The sequence below is a fragment of the Stegostoma tigrinum genome, chromosome 49 (genome assembly GCF_030684315.1).
Source record: "Stegostoma tigrinum isolate sSteTig4 chromosome 49, sSteTig4.hap1, whole genome shotgun sequence".
Lineage (NCBI taxonomy): Eukaryota > Metazoa > Chordata > Chondrichthyes > Orectolobiformes > Stegostomatidae > Stegostoma > Stegostoma tigrinum.
Genome location: NC_081402.1, coordinates 1,771,551 through 1,789,456, shown reverse-complemented (window position 1 = coordinate 1,789,456; position 17,906 = coordinate 1,771,551). Strand labels below are relative to the sequence as shown.

At 45.2% G+C, this 17,906-nt stretch overlaps 2 protein-coding genes across 2 annotated transcripts; both read left to right on the top strand.

The window, feature by feature from the left end:
* The first annotated feature begins 2,997 nt into the window (after positions 1–2,997).
* LOC125450031 (tubulin alpha-3 chain-like) lies at positions 2,998–6,846 on the top strand. Its single transcript, XM_048525974.2, has 5 exons — positions 2,998–3,018; positions 3,196–3,418; positions 3,518–3,666; positions 5,076–5,756; positions 6,547–6,846. Exons 1-5 carry the CDS (start codon positions 2,998–3,000, stop codon positions 6,844–6,846), a joined length of 1,374 nt encoding a protein of 457 aa, XP_048381931.1.
* A 6,121-nt stretch (positions 6,847–12,967) lies between these two features.
* Positions 12,968–16,349, top strand: LOC125450024 (tubulin alpha-1C chain-like). Its single transcript, XM_048525953.2, has 5 exons — positions 12,968–13,084; positions 13,890–14,112; positions 14,219–14,367; positions 14,824–15,504; positions 16,053–16,349. Exons 1-5 carry the CDS (start codon positions 13,082–13,084, stop codon positions 16,347–16,349), a joined length of 1,353 nt encoding a protein of 450 aa, XP_048381910.1. The 5' UTR covers positions 12,968–13,081.
* The last annotated feature ends 1,557 nt before the right edge of the window (positions 16,350–17,906 follow it).

The window sequence follows — 17,906 nt, the reverse complement described above, 5'->3', positions numbered from 1 at the left end:
GTAGATTGAACACAAAAGGTTCACTTCCCTCTGAACCCACTTTATGGGCTTGAGATCGGAACGACAGGCCAGCACAACATCGATGGCCGAAGGGCCTGTACTGTGCTGTAATTTTCAATGTTCTATGTTCTATGTTCCCAGCTCATGGTGCAGTTGGTCCTAATGGAAATCTGACAGGTCCCACCATTTCAATGATTATCATTTGCCAATATCTTTTCAGCTTCCTAATATTTTTGGTTCCATAAAGTACAAGAACAAGAATCTTGGAAAAACATTTATAAATCATGACACTCAGAGTTTCTGATAGATTGTGAGCCGATCAATAGCCATTTTATAAGTAGAAATCTAATGGATGACATTCAACAGGTTGGGTTTGCAGATAGTAACCATTCGGAAATAAATCTGATGAAGATAGTTGAAGAGATAGTAATCCCCAGAACCTTTGTGATCGTTGTTGTGATAATATTAACTCAAAGGAAGGACAAGGAGAGCACATTCATGGGATCACGACCACATGCAAATTCCCCTCCAAGCCACAAATCATCCTGATTTGCAAATATGTTGCCATTCTTTTATTGCTGCTGATTCAAAATCTTGGAACCTCTCCCTAATGACATTGTGGATCTACCTACAGCACATGGACAGCAACGGCTCAAGAAGGCAGTTTACCACCTCCTTCTCCAGATCAACTGGGGATGGGCAACAAGTACTGGCCCAGCCAGTGAGACACACATCCCATGAATGAATCCAAACAAAAGAAGTCTGAAGTTAACAGTACAAGTATGACTAATATTTGGGAGTCTGACAGATGGAAACAAAGTAGAGGTGTTTCCAAGTTTAATGGCCTATAGTTTGATGGGGGCAGAGTGTCAGCTTTCCCCGCAGTATATGCATTAAAAAGAGCCATTTTAGAGGCTCTGGCATGTGCAAAATATTTACAAGAGACAGTAAAAAGTCTTATAGGCTGCCTTTGAAAAATACGGCTCTAAAACCCTGCTCCCTATCATATTGGCTCTCTTGCAGGATCATCAATCAGGTCTTTGAGGAAGGTAACAGAGGAGATTCTTGTGGCTGAAGGAATCTGAATGAAAGAATTCTGATGAATGGATTCTGACTGATGGGACTGTCACTGTCCAGGGATTTTGACTGATGAGTCTCTTATGAATGGGATCTGAATGATGACACTGACTGAGCTAGGGAACTGACTGGTGATGATCTGAAGAAGGGGCTCGGACTGATGAATACCACAAATGGGCCCTTAAGGACTGTCTCTGCGAGGCGAAACTCTGCTTGTTCGTCCCATTGAACCAGTGGCTGAGCGACAAACCCCGCCTTTGCTTCCTGCCTTGGACTCCTCCCAGCATCAATTGTGACGACTCGACCCCGCCTCTTTCACAAAGTAACCAATCAGCGCAGTGTAGAGTCACGCCTTTGTTGACGAGTGTCAAAGCAACAAGAGCGCATTGTTCTCAGCGACCAATCAAAGCTCGAATTGGTCAAAGGCCATGCGGTATAAATGGCGCGGGCGTCAAAAGATGCGCAACAGTTCGAGAGGAGCTGCGGCAATATAAAGACATTATGGTAAGGGCATGTGATAGAATGTGGAGAGCGCTAGTGTTCCATTGAGCCGGAGAGGTCACCAGCGGTCAGGGAGATGGGGTCTCAGAGCCAAGGGATGGGTGGTGGATCAGGCTGATAGGGTCTGATAGGATCTGAGGGATGTGCTCAAACCAATAGGTTGCCAAGTGGAAAAGGAACCTGTATCATGGGTGGTGTATGATTGATAAGGGGCCAGACTGACGAGTTTCAGACTGCTAGGGGTCAGGATGTTAGGAGATGTGATAATGTGGGGGATCTGGTGTTGGGTTGGATTGGGGTGGATGAGGTCAGAAATCTCATGATGCCAGGTTAGAGTCCAACTGGTTTATCTGAAAACATAAGTTTTTGGAGCCTCACTCCTTCAGGTGGTAATTGGTGTGACTAATGCAGCTCAAGTAGATGGGATGTGTGCCTAAGCAAGGATTGACAAAAGGCTAGGGAGTGGTATTTACCAATCCTGGTGATTTAGGAGGAAGGGGAGCCCCTCAGGGAGGATCAGTAATCTGGAATTGGCTAGACTTGGGGAAATCTCCTCTTCCACAAGACTCAAATGGAGCAAGTTTGCTGATGACACAAAGCTGGGTGGTGGTGAAATGTGAGGAAGATGTTATGAGAATACAGGGTGACTTGGACAGGCTAGGTGAGTGGATGGATGCATGGCAGATGCAGTTTAATGTGGTAGCAAGAACAGGAAGGCAGATTACTATCTAAATGGAGTCAAGTTTGGTAAAGGGGAAGTACAATGAGATCTGGGTGTTCTTGTACATCAGTCAATGAAAGCAAGCATGCAGGTACAGCAGGCAGTGAAGAAAGCTAATAGCATGCTGGCCTTCATAACAGAGGAATTGAGTATAGGAGCAAAGAGGTCCTTCTGCAGCTGTACAGGGCCCTTGTGAGACTGCACCAGGAGTACTGTGTGCAGTTTTGGTCTCCAAATTTGAAGAAGGACATTCTGGCTATTGAGGGAGTGCAGTGTAGGTTCATGAGGTCAATTCCTGGAATGGCGGGACTATCATATGTTGAAAGATTTGAGCGACTGGGCTTGTATACACTTGAGTTTAGGAGGATGAGAGGGAATCTGATTGAGATGTATAAGATAATTAAAGGATTGGACACTCTGGAGGTAGGAAGCATGTTTCTGTTGATGGGGAGTCCAGAACCAGAGGACACAGTTTAAAAATAAGGTGTAGGCCATTTAGAACAGAGTTGAGGAGAAACCTCTTCACCCAGAGAGTGGTGGATATATGGAATGCTCTGCCCCAGAAGGCAGTGGAGGCCAAGTCTCTGGATCTTTCCAAGAAAGATAGATAGAGCTGTTAAAGATAGTGGAATCAAGGGTTATGGGGATAAGGCAGGAACAGAATACTGATTGTGGATGATCAGCCATGATCATAATGAATGGTGGAGCTGGCTCAAAGGGCTGAATGGCCTACTCATGTACCTATTGTCTATTGAGACCAATCATGGATGGGATCCAAACGTTAGTGCTGGAATGTCATGATCTGTACAGAAAATATCCCCTGACACCACCATTCACAATCTAGATAGAACTCTTCTCCATCCTATGAGAATGACAATCTGTTCTTCCCTCTTTAGCGTGAGTGTATTTCTGTCCACATTGGCCAGGCTGGTGTGCAGATTGGCAATGCATGCTGGGAGCTGTATTGCCTGGAGCATGGCATCCAGCCAGATGGGCAGATGCCCAGTGACAAGACCATCGGAGGCGGGGACGACTCCTTCAACACCTTCTTCAGTGAGACTGGAGCAGGGAAACACGTTCCCCGAGCTGTGTTTCTTGATCTAGAGCCCACTGTGATTGGTAAGAGGAGGGATTGGGGAAGGCTTGCGCACTCAGTGTTCTCACTGAAATATGGCCTGAATTTTCTCTATGTTGTCACATCTCTGTTCCTGTCCCCAGATGAGATCCGCACCGGCACCTACCGACAGCTTTTTCACCCTGAGCAGCTCATCACTGGCAAGGAGGATGCAGCAAACAACTATGCCCGGGGCCACTGCTCCGTGGGCAAAGAGATTGTGGATCTGGTCTTGGATCGTGTCCGGAAGGTGGTAGGTTCTCTCAGTTTTATGAGATGAGTCCTGCTAAGATTCACCCATGAAATATTTGAGTGGCTGCTTTGTCTGGCAGTTCAGTGGGCAAGCAGCCCAGGGAACAGACAAAAAAAAAATCACTAATCCATCTTTCATTGACCCCCATGACCAGTCCAGTTTCCTGTTTCGTGCAGTCACCACGAACTTGCAGTTATATATTGTGAACCTGTTAGCTGATTTGCAGTCACAAAGAAGACTACCCCTTATTACCAGAAGGACGTGGAAGCCTTGGAGAGGTTCACCAGGATGTTACCCAGTCTCAAGGGCATTGGCTATGAGAAAGGTTAAAAAGACTAGGATTGTTTTCACTGGAAAGACGGCGGCTGAGAGGAGACCTGATAGAGGTCTACAAAATTGAGAGGCATAGATAGGTTGGATTGTCAGAGGCTTTTTCCCAGGGTTGACATTTCAGTTACAAGGGGGTGCAGGCTCAAGGTGAGAGGGGAAATGTTTTTTAAGGGAGATGTGCAAGGAAAGTTTTTTTATACCGAGAGTGGTAGGAGCCTGGAATACCCTGTCAGGGGAGGTGTGGAAACAGGCACATTCTTTACATTCAAGAGGCATCTGGATGTTTACACAAACAGGGATGGGAATACAGGGATACAGACCGAACAAGGGCGGAAGCCTTGCTTTTCTTTAGCTTATTCAGGGCATGATGATCAGCACAGGCTTGGAGGGCAGATGAGCCTGTTCCCTACTGTACTTCTCTCATTTGCTCTCTCTTCAAAGTGCAGGTCAGGTCACCTCCTGACTCCCCAGAGCCTGTCCATCATTGACGAGGTGCTTGCCTCATTGAGTGCAGCTCAAACAACACTCTGGAGGTTTAACACCATCCAAGAGTAAGCCAGCCACATCCTCCAGAATTAGGTCCCTCCAACACTGTTGGGCAGTGGCAGCAACATTGCTAACTAGAAGATACACATCAAGCCTCTTTCAACATTACCTTCCAAAATTCATTAGCCTTAGATAAGCACTGCAAAGTACCATTCAAGCCACTGATCATTGCTAAATGTAAATATATCACCATTCCGTCGGTGTCACTGGGGCAAAATCATTGAATCTCTCCATACACCATGCAGTAGTTGCTGAAAGCCGCTCATGCTTGCCCTCAAAAGTGGTACATTGGGATGGGCAATAAATGCTGACTTGGGGAACAGTCACAGGCCATGAACAAATAGAAAATAAAACTACTGGGAATTTGTTCTAGTTCCAAACTGTCCATGACTGTCAATTTCCAGGTACAGGTATGGATTTCTTGCTCAGTAACTGTAAAATAAATGAAAGTCAATGCAAGACATTTCCCTCCAGGCCCTTGGTGTTCAGATTCAATACCGTATTTAATAAGTTTGCTGTGCTTTTCTCCACAGGCTGATCTGTGCACGGGGCTGCAGGGATTCCTCATCTTCCACAGTTTCGGGGGTGGCACCGGTTCAGGTTTCACTTCCCTCCTGATGGAGAGACTCTCCGTCGACTACGGCAAGAAATCCAAGCTGGAGTTCTCCGTCTACCCTGCCCCCCAGATCTCCACCGCGGTGGTTGAGCCATACAACTCAGTGCTTGTCACCCACTGCACCCTTGAGCACTCTGACTGTGCCTTCATGGTGGACAATGAAGCCATTTATGATGTTTGTCGACGAAACCTTGACATTGAGCGACCAACCTACACCAACCTCAACCGTCTCATTGCACAGGTGGTGTCGTCCATCACGGCGTCACTCCGGTTTGACGGTGCCCTCAATGTGGACCTGACAGAGTTCCAGACCAACCTGGTCCCCTATCCCCGCATTCACTTCCCCCTGGCAACCTTCGCTCCTCTTATTTCTGCTGAGAAGGCTTACCATGAGCAACTCTCAGTGGCTGAGATCACCAACTCCTGCTTTGAACCAGCCAACCAGATGGTGAAGTGTGACCCCCGCCAGGGCAAGTACATGGCGTGCTGCATGCTGTACCGAGGTGATGTGGTGCCCAAGGACGTCAACGCTGCCATTGCCACCATCAAGGGCAAACGCTCGATCCAATTTGTTGATTGGTGCCCAACTGGGTTCAAGGTACATGTGGGGTTTGTGTTCAGCCCATGGGCCCCTAGATTGTGAAAATGGTTCAGTATAATTCAGAACCAAATGAGATGTTACTTTCCTGGTATCAATGTTGAAGATGTCACGGGGCAGCTGTGCAACAGACTTCTTGGGAGGGTGTTCATGTTCCACATTGGTACCAATGATTATCTGAAAGTGGTGTGTGTGGCCCTTCAGTCCATTATGTAGCTCAGGCAAACATTAGCAAGCAAAATTCCCAGTAGAAGTCCCTTGTTGCTCCAGCAACACCATGTGAGAACAGAAATAAGACAGACATCAGTTCAGCTGGAAATGTTGTGCAGGAGGGGAGGCTTTACATTCTTAAATGGGGTGAACAAATTGCGAGGTTTCTGGATGAAAATGTAGGTGCAATTTCAGGTAAAGTAGAAAATGTTTGCTCACAACAGGTTTCAACTGAAACTCAATTGAGAAGAGAAATAATTCAGAAATGAGTTGAAAATGCAAAGAGGGATTATGAGAAAAGAATGGCACATAACATAAAGGGAATCCCAAATGCTCCAATTGACACCTCGATGGTAAAATTGTAGTAAAGGGAAGTGTAGGGCCATTTACTCCTGAACTCAGCCTCAGTACCAGGTCACCACTTTTTTTTGTCATGACTTCCAGATTCAAACCTGGATGTAATGTTCACTTGAGCTGCGCTTTTGTGCGGTGAGCCAGTATCTTTCATCATTACACCTGACAGAATTCATGTTTTGGCTGGTATTATTTTTGAAGTCATCAGATGTATTCTTTCGCACAGGTCGGCATCAACTACCAGCCCCCGACAGTGGTACCAGGGGGTGACCTGGCAAAAGTACAACGTGCCCTCTGCATGCTGAGCAACACCACCGCCATTGCTTTTGCATGGACCCGGCTGAACATCAAATTTGATAAGATGTACGCCAAGCGGGCCTTTGTCCACTGGTATGTGGGGGAGGGTCTGGAGGAAGGCGAGTTCCAAGATGCACGAGAGGATCTAGCCTCACTTGAGAAAGATTACGAAGAGGTGGGAGTCGACTCTTCCTATCTGGACAGAAAGGCAGAGGAAGAGGAAGAATAAGATTTATTAATTTAGAATATTTAAATGGTTTAACTAAATTTCCAAAAAGTCTCAAACTGACTTATTCATGTAGAGTCAAAACTTTTAACTTCAGTTCAAAAATGTTGTTGATCATAACTAAGGAAATAAATGCTATTTGAGATTTGATCTGAATTGTCTCTGTTCAAAAGATCACATTGGAAAATGTTTCAAAATCTAGCTGAAAGAATTTGAATTGACAAAATGACTGAACTTAAAATGGAAGTTCATAATCCCTACAGGTTACTGACTTTGGAACAGATTTTCCATTGAGCAGATCCTAGGAATCTTTTAGATATCACAAAATGGTCATTCGTCATGACTTCCCCTTTCTCTTTCTCCCTGTTTTCTCTCTCCACGATTCCCTTCATGGATCTTCGACTCTCTAATTCTCCTGCATTATTTCCCTCCTTCTCTTGATGGTTTGTCCCTGGGTTCCATTCGATAGCTTCCCTGCTGGACCTCCAGCTCCCAATGTTCCAAGACGCTGACGCGTTAAACAGCCAAAATCTTATTATCGATGTGTTCACTCTGTGTAGGCATCAGGGGTAGGAAATGTTGATTGCCCACACAAAGTGGGATTAATGCTTCAAATGGCAGGACTCAAAGTGACAGTCCACCATAATTACACAAATACACAACATTCTTTCCCCCATTACATCAGAAGTTCATGCAATGGAAACATTCTCAACTATTTATCCACCAGTCAGTAGATAAAACGTTCCAGAGGATGTGATTCATGTATGACTGTAGGCATCCCACATAGCTGTTTTTTTTTCCCTCAATGGTTTTAACCTTTGGTGTTCCTTTTGTACCAGGAACATCTGTTATCGTTGAGGTAAACGTTCATAGATTTATGCAGTGTCATGGTACTCTCCAGTAAGGTGCTAGCTCCCTTCATTGTTCGGGTTAATTTTCTATCCTGAATCTTGTTTTTTGGCATATTGTTTGTGGATGTTAAAATTAATGTTGTCCCTGTCACATTCATTCTTATTGCCAAGAGTTGATCTTCATATTTTTATCCATCATCTGTCATCTGCTCAGCACAGGAAACCAGTCTGTGCTATAATAATGGCTGGTACAGACTTCTTGCCAGTGGTGTGACTCCTTGCTGAGAATAATGAGGCTTTTGGGAGTGTCAGACTTTGTTGGAATTTTGCACTTTGACTCTGTACAGTTGTCATTCACTCAAACTTTCTAAGAAAACATTTGAGGATGGCATGGTCAATAAAATAAAATGTCTGAAAGCCTATGAAAAGCTAAAAGCAACCTTAACAAATGAACCTGTTTTAATGGCACCTAATGTTAACAAACTTTTACAATTTGGCGCTAGCAATTTGGGGATTGGAGCAATTTCCCACAGGATGACAAAATTGGAATGGGGAAGCCGGTAGTTTTTTTTCCCGAGGAATTGAGTCAGCATTGGAAAAGATATCCAACTGTAAAATAGAGTGCATTGGTAGTGTTTGCAGCTCTTCAACAATTTGAAGTTTATGCTCAACATGAAAAGTATGAGACTTTGATTTTTTAATTGATTATAATCTGTTTATTGAGAGATTTAAATCTGAAATTTTGAGATTGTTCCATTCAAGTTCGTTATTGCAACCTTTCAATGTAAACAGCATGTACTTCGAGGGGGGGAAAATATTCAAATACTGATCTTTCATCCTGAATGTAAACTATTAAAATTTAAGAATGTAACCAAGAAAGTTGTGTAGCATTTAAGAATCTAGTGAGAGGAAGAATTGAATGACTGCATGTTTTGTGTCTTGTTTGTCATTTAGATGTTGTTAATCTTGTCATGAATTGCATGTTTGAAATGGCTTTTAGTATTTTAAGGGTGGAGGCATGTAGAGACCATCACTGTTTTGCTTTTATTTGTTTTAGTTTTGGAGCTGTGAGGTGAAGTTAAGAATTGAGCTTTGTACAGCAGCTTATTTTAAAAGTGAAGAGGAACAAAAACAAATGTTTGCTATTTGGGACTGGCCTGGAAAGTAATATGATTTACTTACTGATCAAGGGACACTGTAGGCCATTGAGTGCTTATATTCTTGGGGATGACAACTGATTCATTACTGAGTTGGTCAGTCAAAGGAACACTAATGTTTACCAACCGATCACAACATTGATGGAAAAGAGAGAAAATAATGATGTTGAAAGCTTCCGTATGTTGTGCTTCTTTTGTTTTGCTCTGTCTCTGGTTTCTGTCTAGTTATAAAATTGCTGAATGTTCTGAGGAAAGAATTCTAATTTGAAAGAATATTTCCAGAAGTGTGCCGAAACTGTTTGAATTAATGAGTGATTTCAGATTTCGAACGATTATATACTGTTCAACTTTTCTGTGAATAATCCCTTTTCCAAGGATTTCATGAAGGCCTGGTAGCCATCATTTGAAACTGTTTATTGAGCTTCTAAATTGCAATTTTAAAATTTTCTTTACAATTTGTCCTCTCATTCATACACGTATTTGACATATTATATCATGACAAAAATGACCTGAAAATTCATTACGTTTAGTTGACTTAGTGACAGGAAAAAGAGGACTGTAATATAAAGTTGTCTTGTGTTGTGACTAAGACCCGGCATACTGCAGGGATCAATGCTGGGTCCCTTTATTATTGGTAATATTCATAAGTGATGTAGAGTTTTGGGGGCACGGTGACAAATAAATTTGCAGAACCCATTGGCCGGGTAGTTGTCAGTGAAGAAGATGTTAGGGTGCAGGAGAATGTAGAAGGATTGGTCAGATGAGCAGATTAGTTGGTGGTTAGAATTTAACCCAGATAAATATGAAGTGATGCACTTTGGATTAAGGACCGGGAAGTACTCAATAAATGGCAGGACTGTAGGAGGCATAGAGGAACAGAGAGATCTTGGGGTGCTTGGTAACAGAAGAAGTTAATATTGTGCTTAAGAAGTACACTGGCCTTCATCAGTCAAGGCATGGATTATGAGAGTAAGGCGATTATGTTGGACCTGTACAGAAATTTGTCTAGACCCCAGTTGGATTACTGTATGCAGTTCTGGTCATTACATTATAGAGAGAACGTGACTGCATTGGGACTGAGTCATGGGTCGAGGTTGGATAGGCTGGCACCTTGTTCACTGAAGTGTAGGAGAATCCCTACAGTGGGGAAGCAGGCCATTTGGCCTATCGAATACACACTGCACATCTGTAGAGCATCGCACCCAGACCCCTACCCTATGCCTGTAACCGTACATTTTTTTCCCCTTGGCTAATCCGTTTAGCCTACACATCCTGGACACTATGGCCAATCCATCTAACCTGCACATCTTTGGAGTGTGGGAGGAAATAGACTTGGGGGAGAATGTGCAAACACTAGCCCAAAGCTAGGATCGAACACAGGCCCTTGGTGCTGTGAGGCTTCAGTGCTAACCACTGAGCCACCGTGCCACCCAGAGGTTAGTTGTGGTTTGTACAATCATGAGGGACATGGATAAGGGGAATGGCATGGATCATTTCTCTGGAATGAAGGTTTTCAAGACGAGGGGAAGTATTTTTAAGGTGAGAGGAGATAGACTAAAATAATGGGGCTTTTATTTTGCAGAGAGAGAGAGGTACATGTGTGTAATAAACTTCCAGAGGAAGAGATGGATGCAGATACTGTTGCAATATTAAAAAGACATGTATACAGGTGCATGAATAAGCAACGTTTGGAGGAATATGGGCCAAATGCAGGCAGGTGGGACTAGTTTAGTTGGGATTATGGTTGGCACGGTTGGACTTGCTGTTATGCTCTATGACTCTATCTAAACCATACACCAGTCTGCTTCTAATGGTATCATTCAAGACTCTCCAAATCCATGGAATTCTGCTGAAATGAATTGGGACCTTGATCATCACCATCGTCCTAATTGTGCCTCCGGAGTCTGAACCTTCGGCAAATGCCATTGGTTTGGAGCGAAAGAAATGGTTCCTTATTACCATTCATTCATAAGTTTCGGAACCTTGCTTCTCTGACCGTCCCGTACTCCCCAGACTGTTAAAGTCCGTTCCCTCTCCATTGAGGGAATTCTGAGGAAAAGTGACACCAACTGAAACGTTACTCTTCCACCACAGATGCTGTCATAGCTGCCAGGCTTTTCCAGCATTTTCTGTTTTTTTTTGTTTCTGATTTACAGCATTCTCTCGGCTTCCATTTTAAACTAATCTAGTTTTCCTGCACATGATCCATAACCCCACCCCCCCGGTTTCCTATCTGTCTAAATGGCTCTAAGCGCGATCATATCTGTACGCACCTCTTCCTCGGCAGCATGTTCCAAGCACCCGACACCCTTTGTGTAAACAGAACTCCTGCACATTCTTTAAACATTTCGTCTCATACCTTAAACCTATTCTCCTAGTATTTGACATTTTCACCTGAGATGGAATCATACAGTAGGGAAACTTTTCGGTCCAACCATGCTGACCATAACCCCAACTGTACTCGCCCCACCTGCACTTGGCCAATATTCCTTCAAACATTTCTTATTCATCTAAATGTCTTCTAAATGTTGTAACCGCACCTCTGGAAGTCCATTCCAAGCAAAGACCCATGTCTTATTTCAGTCTATCTCCTCTCACCTTGGGAGAAAATATTCTATCATGTTATATACGTCCATCAGCTCACCCCCTCAGCCTCCGATGCCCTAGAGAAAACAATCCAAGACTGTCCAACTTCTCTGTAGAGCTGATGCACTCCAATCCAGGCAACATCCTGGTTAACCTATTCTGCACCCATTCCAAAGCCCCCAGTCCTTCCTACAGTATGGCGACTACAACTGGATACAAAATAATCCAGATAAGGCTGAACAGATGTTTTGTACAGGCGCAAAATGATTTGCCAGCTTTTAGACTCACTGCCCCGAAAGATGAAGGTAATCGTACCTTATACCTTCTTTACCACCTTATTCCATTTCAGGGGACTATGGACTTGCACCTCAAGATTCCTCTGTATGCCAATGCACCTGCCATTTACAGTATAGCTTTTGTATCATATTAGTTCATTCCTGTTGGGATCTGGGGATGATGTCAATGGTTTGTAAATATAACGCATCTCGTCAAAAAGCAGGAATACAGAAAGGTAACTGCAGGTCTTTCTGCCAAACAAAGATGTTGGGGAACACAATACAATTTGAGATATACTTCTAATGAGGAAGAACATCGTTCACTGTTCCATGTGGGTCAAGTCAATCATTGGATTAACAGTAAACAGGTTAAAACAGCATGCAAACATTTGGCAGGTGGAACATAATGTGGATAAATATGAGCACTTCCACCTTGGCAAAGACAGCTAAAAGACAGCGATATTGGAGAATTTGGAGACACAAAGCGACCTGTGGATCTTGACACATAGAGTCGTACTCTGCAGAAACAGATCAGGTGCGACAGGTGAAGCGAGTGGAATATTGCAAGGGGTGCGGTGCAGTATAGAGATAGGGGCCGTTTCCCCACAGCCACAGCGGTCCTGGTTGAGAGGTGACCTCATTGAAGTTTATAAAATCAAGAAGGATCTAGAAAGTAAGTGGTAAGTGTCTTTCCACTAGGATGGGAGTGTTCAAGACCAGGAGCACATTTTAAGGGGAAAGGAGAGAAGTCTAAAAGCAATGACACAAGGGGCAATTTCTTATTTACACAATGTCAGGAATGAACTTCCTGAGGAAGTGCCAGATGTGGGCACAGTGGCAACGTTTAAAAGACCTTTGGGTAAGTACACGAGCAGGAAAGGTTTGAAGGGACACGGAACAGGAACAGAGGGTGGAACTAGTTTAGTTCGGGATTATGGGCGTCATGGCCAGGTTGAACCCAAGGGCCTGTTTCCGCGATGTACGCCTCTATGAACGTGCAGAGGCAGAGATTTTACAAAGGGAGATTAATGAGTTGGAAACCGCCCAGGACAGGCTCGTTCGATTCATTTCTGGGAAGGGTGGACTGGGATAGCCCTTTGCCCATGGGGATTTGGCAGAATGAGAGACTTCCCTCATGAAATGTACAAGATGCTAGACCGTCCCCTGGGCTCCCCCGCTTATAAAAACCATCCAATCAGCGCTGCGAACCAACGTTCCTTTTTGTGTTGACGTTTCCCCAGGCAACCAGATCCCTTTGTCCTCACTGACCAATCAGAGCTCGAATTGGCTTCGGAGGATTCTGTATAAATAGCGCGGGGCGCGGTGAGACGCAGCAGATTTCCAGGAGCTGCCAGGATCACAGGAGATCATGGTGAGCGCGCACCCAATGGCGGAGAATGGAGAGAATGGAAGGGGGGAGGATGTGGAGCCCAGAAACTCATTGCTCCCTCGGGATTAACCGAACTAAAGGGAGACAACGGGATGTGCAGGAGCACACTGGGTGATCCGGAGGAGGGGCCAGCATTGTGTTAGAGGGAACCGGAGATTAGATTAGATTCCCTACAGGGTGGCAACAGGCCCTTCTGCCCAACAAGTCCACACCGCCCCCTGATATATCCCATCCAGACCCATCCCCCTAAAACCCACACACCCTGAACACTGTGGGGCAATTTAGCATGGCCAATCCACCGAGCCTCTGCACATCTTTGGACTGTGGGAGGGAACCGGAGCACCCAGAGGAAACCCACGCAGACACGGGGAGAATGTGCAAACTCCACACAGGCAGTAGCCCGAGGCTGGAATCGAACCCGGGTCCCTGGCGCTGTGTGGCTGCAGCGCTAGCCACTGAGCCACCGGGAGCTTCAGAGATCCCCACGGAGGGGAAGCGATTCACCGTGCAATGGATGAATTCCATAGGGTAGTGATTCGAGGCTTTAAAAGGCAAAGGGGGAAATTACAGAATGCCATCGTAGAGAAGCGTCTTCCCCGGGGACCCGGCAGCTTGTCGGTGCGCAGGGGGTCTGCAGCTGATGAAAGATCAATGGGGAATCAGCAAGATCCACATGATTCAGCTGTCTGATGTGGTTAGTGTTACCTACTTCACTCATCTCCAACATTAATGGAGAAAATATCATTCTCAGTCCTGTGGGAATAACGACCTGTCCTTCCCTCTTTAGCGTGAGTGCCTTTCTCTTCATATTGGCCAGGCCGGTGTGCAGATCGGCAATGCCTGCTGGGAGCTGTATTGCCTGGAGCATGGCATCCAGCCGGATGGACAGATGCCCAGTGACAAGACCATCGGAGGAGGGGACGACTCCTTCAACACCTTCTTCAGTGAGACTGGGGCAGGCAAACACGTTCCCCGAGCGGTCTTCATCGATCTGGAACCCACTGTGATCGGTAAGAGGACGGATTGGGGAAGTCTGTCTCCCTCAGAGTTCTCACTGAAATATGGCCTGAATTCTCACAGTGTTCCTGTTGTAACATCTCTGTTCCCCATCCCCAGATGAGATCCGCACCGGCACCTACCGACAGCTCTTTCACCCTGAGCAGCTCATCAGTGGCAAGGAGGACGCAGCGAACAACTACGCCCGGGGCCACTGCTCCGTCGGCAAAGAGATTGTGGATCTGGTCTTGGATCGCGTCCGGAAGGTGGTAGGTTCTCTCAGTTCATGTGGACTCCAACTGAACATATCTCAGTGCCAGATCCCAAAACATACGCAGGCTTCTCTTGATATTAGATTCCATATGCTGCACACTGGAGTTGCTGTGCATTCCCATGAAAGGTGAAGCACATGGGGTTAAATAGCATTCAATGTTCAGGTGTCCCAATCCAAGATATACGTAATTTATTCTCATAATCGTGAGGGAGCATCTCAAAATCATTCAGAAAATGTTCTGGCATTTCTGCACAATATACAGTCTCACATCCCAACTTCGACCTATCACCACCCTTGATGTTGTTTGTGCTTCCCATTCCCTGCACTGGGATATCCAACATGTGTGTGCATGCAGTCTGTCTCTAATTCACCTCATGGGGACCCCTCCAGAACGTCATCCTATAAAATAATGAGCTATTTTTATTTACTTATTTTACTATTCCCCCAACAGGCTGATCTGTGCACGGGGCTGCAGGGATTCCTCATCTTCCACAGTTTCGGGGGTGGCACCGGTTCAGGTTTCACTTCCCTCCTGATGGAGAGACTCTCCGTTGACTACGGCAAGAAAGCCAAGCTGGAGTTCTCAGTCTACCCTGCCCCCCAGATCTCCACCGCGGTGGTCGAGCCATACAACTCAGTGCTTGTCACCCACTGCACCCTCGAGCACTCTGACTGTGCCTTCATGGTGGACAACGAAGCCATTTATGATGTTTGTCGACGAAACATCGACATTGAGCGACCAACCTACACCAACCTCAACCGTCTCATTGCACAGGTGGTGTCGTCCATCACGGCGTCACTCCGGTTTGACGGTGCCCTCAATGTGGACCTGACAGAGTTCCAGACCAATCTGGTCCCCTATCCCCGCATTCACTTCCCTTTGGCAACCTTCGCCCCTCTTATTTCTGCTGAGAAGGCTTACCATGAGCAACTCTCAGTGGCTGAGATCACCAACGCCTGCTTTGAACCAGCCAACCAGATGGTGAAGTGTGACCCCCGCCAGGGCAAGTACATGGCATGCTGCATGCTGTACCGAGGAGATGTGGTGCCCAAGGACGTTAACGCTGCCATTGCCACCATCAAGACCAAGCGCTCGATCGCATTTGTTGACTGGTGCCCAACTGGGTTCAAGGTTAGTGTTGGGCTTTGGGTTGTTGTATCCACGGGGCTCTGGGGAAACCCGAAATTTGGTGACCTGATCTTGGACATGAACAGTACAGGCTCCAGTCCGGGTCCAAATGGTTACTTCCTCAAAGGGTTAATTTTTGAAACAGAGTCTCTACATTGTTCGTTTGGGTGACATCGTTCATATGGGGCCTGTGTTGAAATTTTCATCAGTTCACTCATGGACTGCAGCTCAGGATACTCCAGGAGAGATCTCACCTGGAAACCTGGTAATGTCTTCCTGGCTCTTGGAGCATCTCTGCAGTTGCTGTGATGGGGATTAATTGACACTTCAAACCCATCTTGTTGCTCAAAGCATTCCATTTAGAATCTTGAACTTTAAATGTAAGGGAGATGGACAGGGATTGAGCAGAATTCTGTGGTTTCACAGGGAATGGCTCGAACCCACTGAGAAATGCATCTTTCAGAAAGCTAACGGGCAATTTAGTGTTTGGATTCTGAAGCTACCCCCAGAGCAACTGAAATCTGACATTTTTGCATTCCCCCCCCCAACAGGTTGGCATCAACTACCAGCCCCCGACAGTGGTACCAGGCGGTGACCTGGCAAAGGTGCAGCGGGCCCTCTGTATGCTGAGCAACACCACTGCCATTTCCTTGGCTTGGACTCGCCTGAACCTCAAATTTGACAAGATGTACGCCAAGCGAGCCTTTGTTCACTGGTACGTGGGAGAGGGTCTGGAGGAAGGGGAGTTCCAAGATGCACGGGAAGACATGGCCTCACTCGAGAAGGATTATGAAGAGGTGGGGGTCGACTCTGCTTCGCTGGACAGGAAGGGCGAGGAGGAAGAATAGGTTTTATTACAATTTCAACGATTTACTGTTTTAACTATAATGCATATCGATGTTATTAATAATATTTAAGAAATAAAGTTATTTTAAATGATTTTGAAAGTGTGTCTCATTAAGAGCTCATTACACACGAAGGATTGAGGAAGGCTATGGGAAAGAAGATGAGTAAAGGCAAATGGATCCAGAAAGCAGCTTCAGACCAAGTGCCATTGAATATTTCAGTCGTTCTCATGTTGTGCTTTACGAGGGCTGGATTAAATGCATCACATATCTCATTGATTTGTGTCTGATTGAGTTGTTAATTGATTAGAGCTGCAGGCAGGGATGGGCAGTGTAAGACTGGAAACTGATCATTGAAGATCGGACTGAGGGGAATCAGATGAACTGGGTACAGGGAATGGGATTATGAGGTATTGGTCAGTGACATGTTATGGGCCAGACCAGACCCACTGAAAATATTTTCAGAGTGCAGCCTGGAACCGAACTTTACATTAATTTTAAAGGCAAATGTGAAGTTCCTGTTCTGCATGTGATGCAACCGGCCAAAATCCTTGACATTGAGCAAAACGCAATTTAATCAAACACTGTAGTTGAAATACAACCAAAGAAAGAGGAATTTGGAGTAACAACTCAGTTGGAAACTTAACTGAATAATAGATTTAGTAAATATTAGTAATTCACAGTTCCAACATCGTAACATCTAATGAATGCATCCTCAGTAAAAATGCGATGTCAGGCACAGATTCTCACATGCAGGTATCCAATCCAGGAGGAGAACAGCATCGTCTAAATTCAGATGGACTGGCAGCCATGAGATATTTACTGAGGCTTCCAACACTGTTGACACCGCAACAGCTTTTGATACAATTCCAAAATGCTGACCTGTGACAGCTGGTCACACCCAGCAAGGCTGCTTTCGAAAATGGCCAAAGCGTCCCGAGCTGTTGACTGGAGTGATCTTCAGTAGGCAACTTTTCCACCTCTTGCTCTATCTCTTTCTTAAAAGACAAAATAACCTCAAAGCTACAGCATCTTCACCAACAGGATTTAGAGAATCAGAGTTGCTCCATCGAGGACAGATTCATGACTTTCTTATTGATATACAGTTCCGTATGCATTTGGGATCTGACTGTTCCACTAATTGAACAGAGTGTGGTCTATGATTGGGATTTGCTGTCGAGGGACTGATTCACCTCACCAACCTCTCTGCGTCAGGAGGGTTGAATGAATTCCTTTCTTTGCACTTTCCCCACTGATCATCACAATGTCTGAATTTAAAAGGGGGAGGTCATATTGTTTGTTACATTCTCAGGAGACTGGCTATAATTCAGGTTCTGAAAAAGCATCGGGCAAATTCATTCAGGAACAATAAAAGAACCACAATATTACAAACAATCTTATCTGAGACAAATATGGAAGCAATACTATTGAAAATCCAAATTGCTCCCACTGACCATCATGGAATTTCTCTGACATTCAATCTCTAAATCGGAGAAAATATGTATATAATTCAACAGTTTCCTATACAGTCGTAGTCAGCTGCAGAGCAGAAAGCGGCCC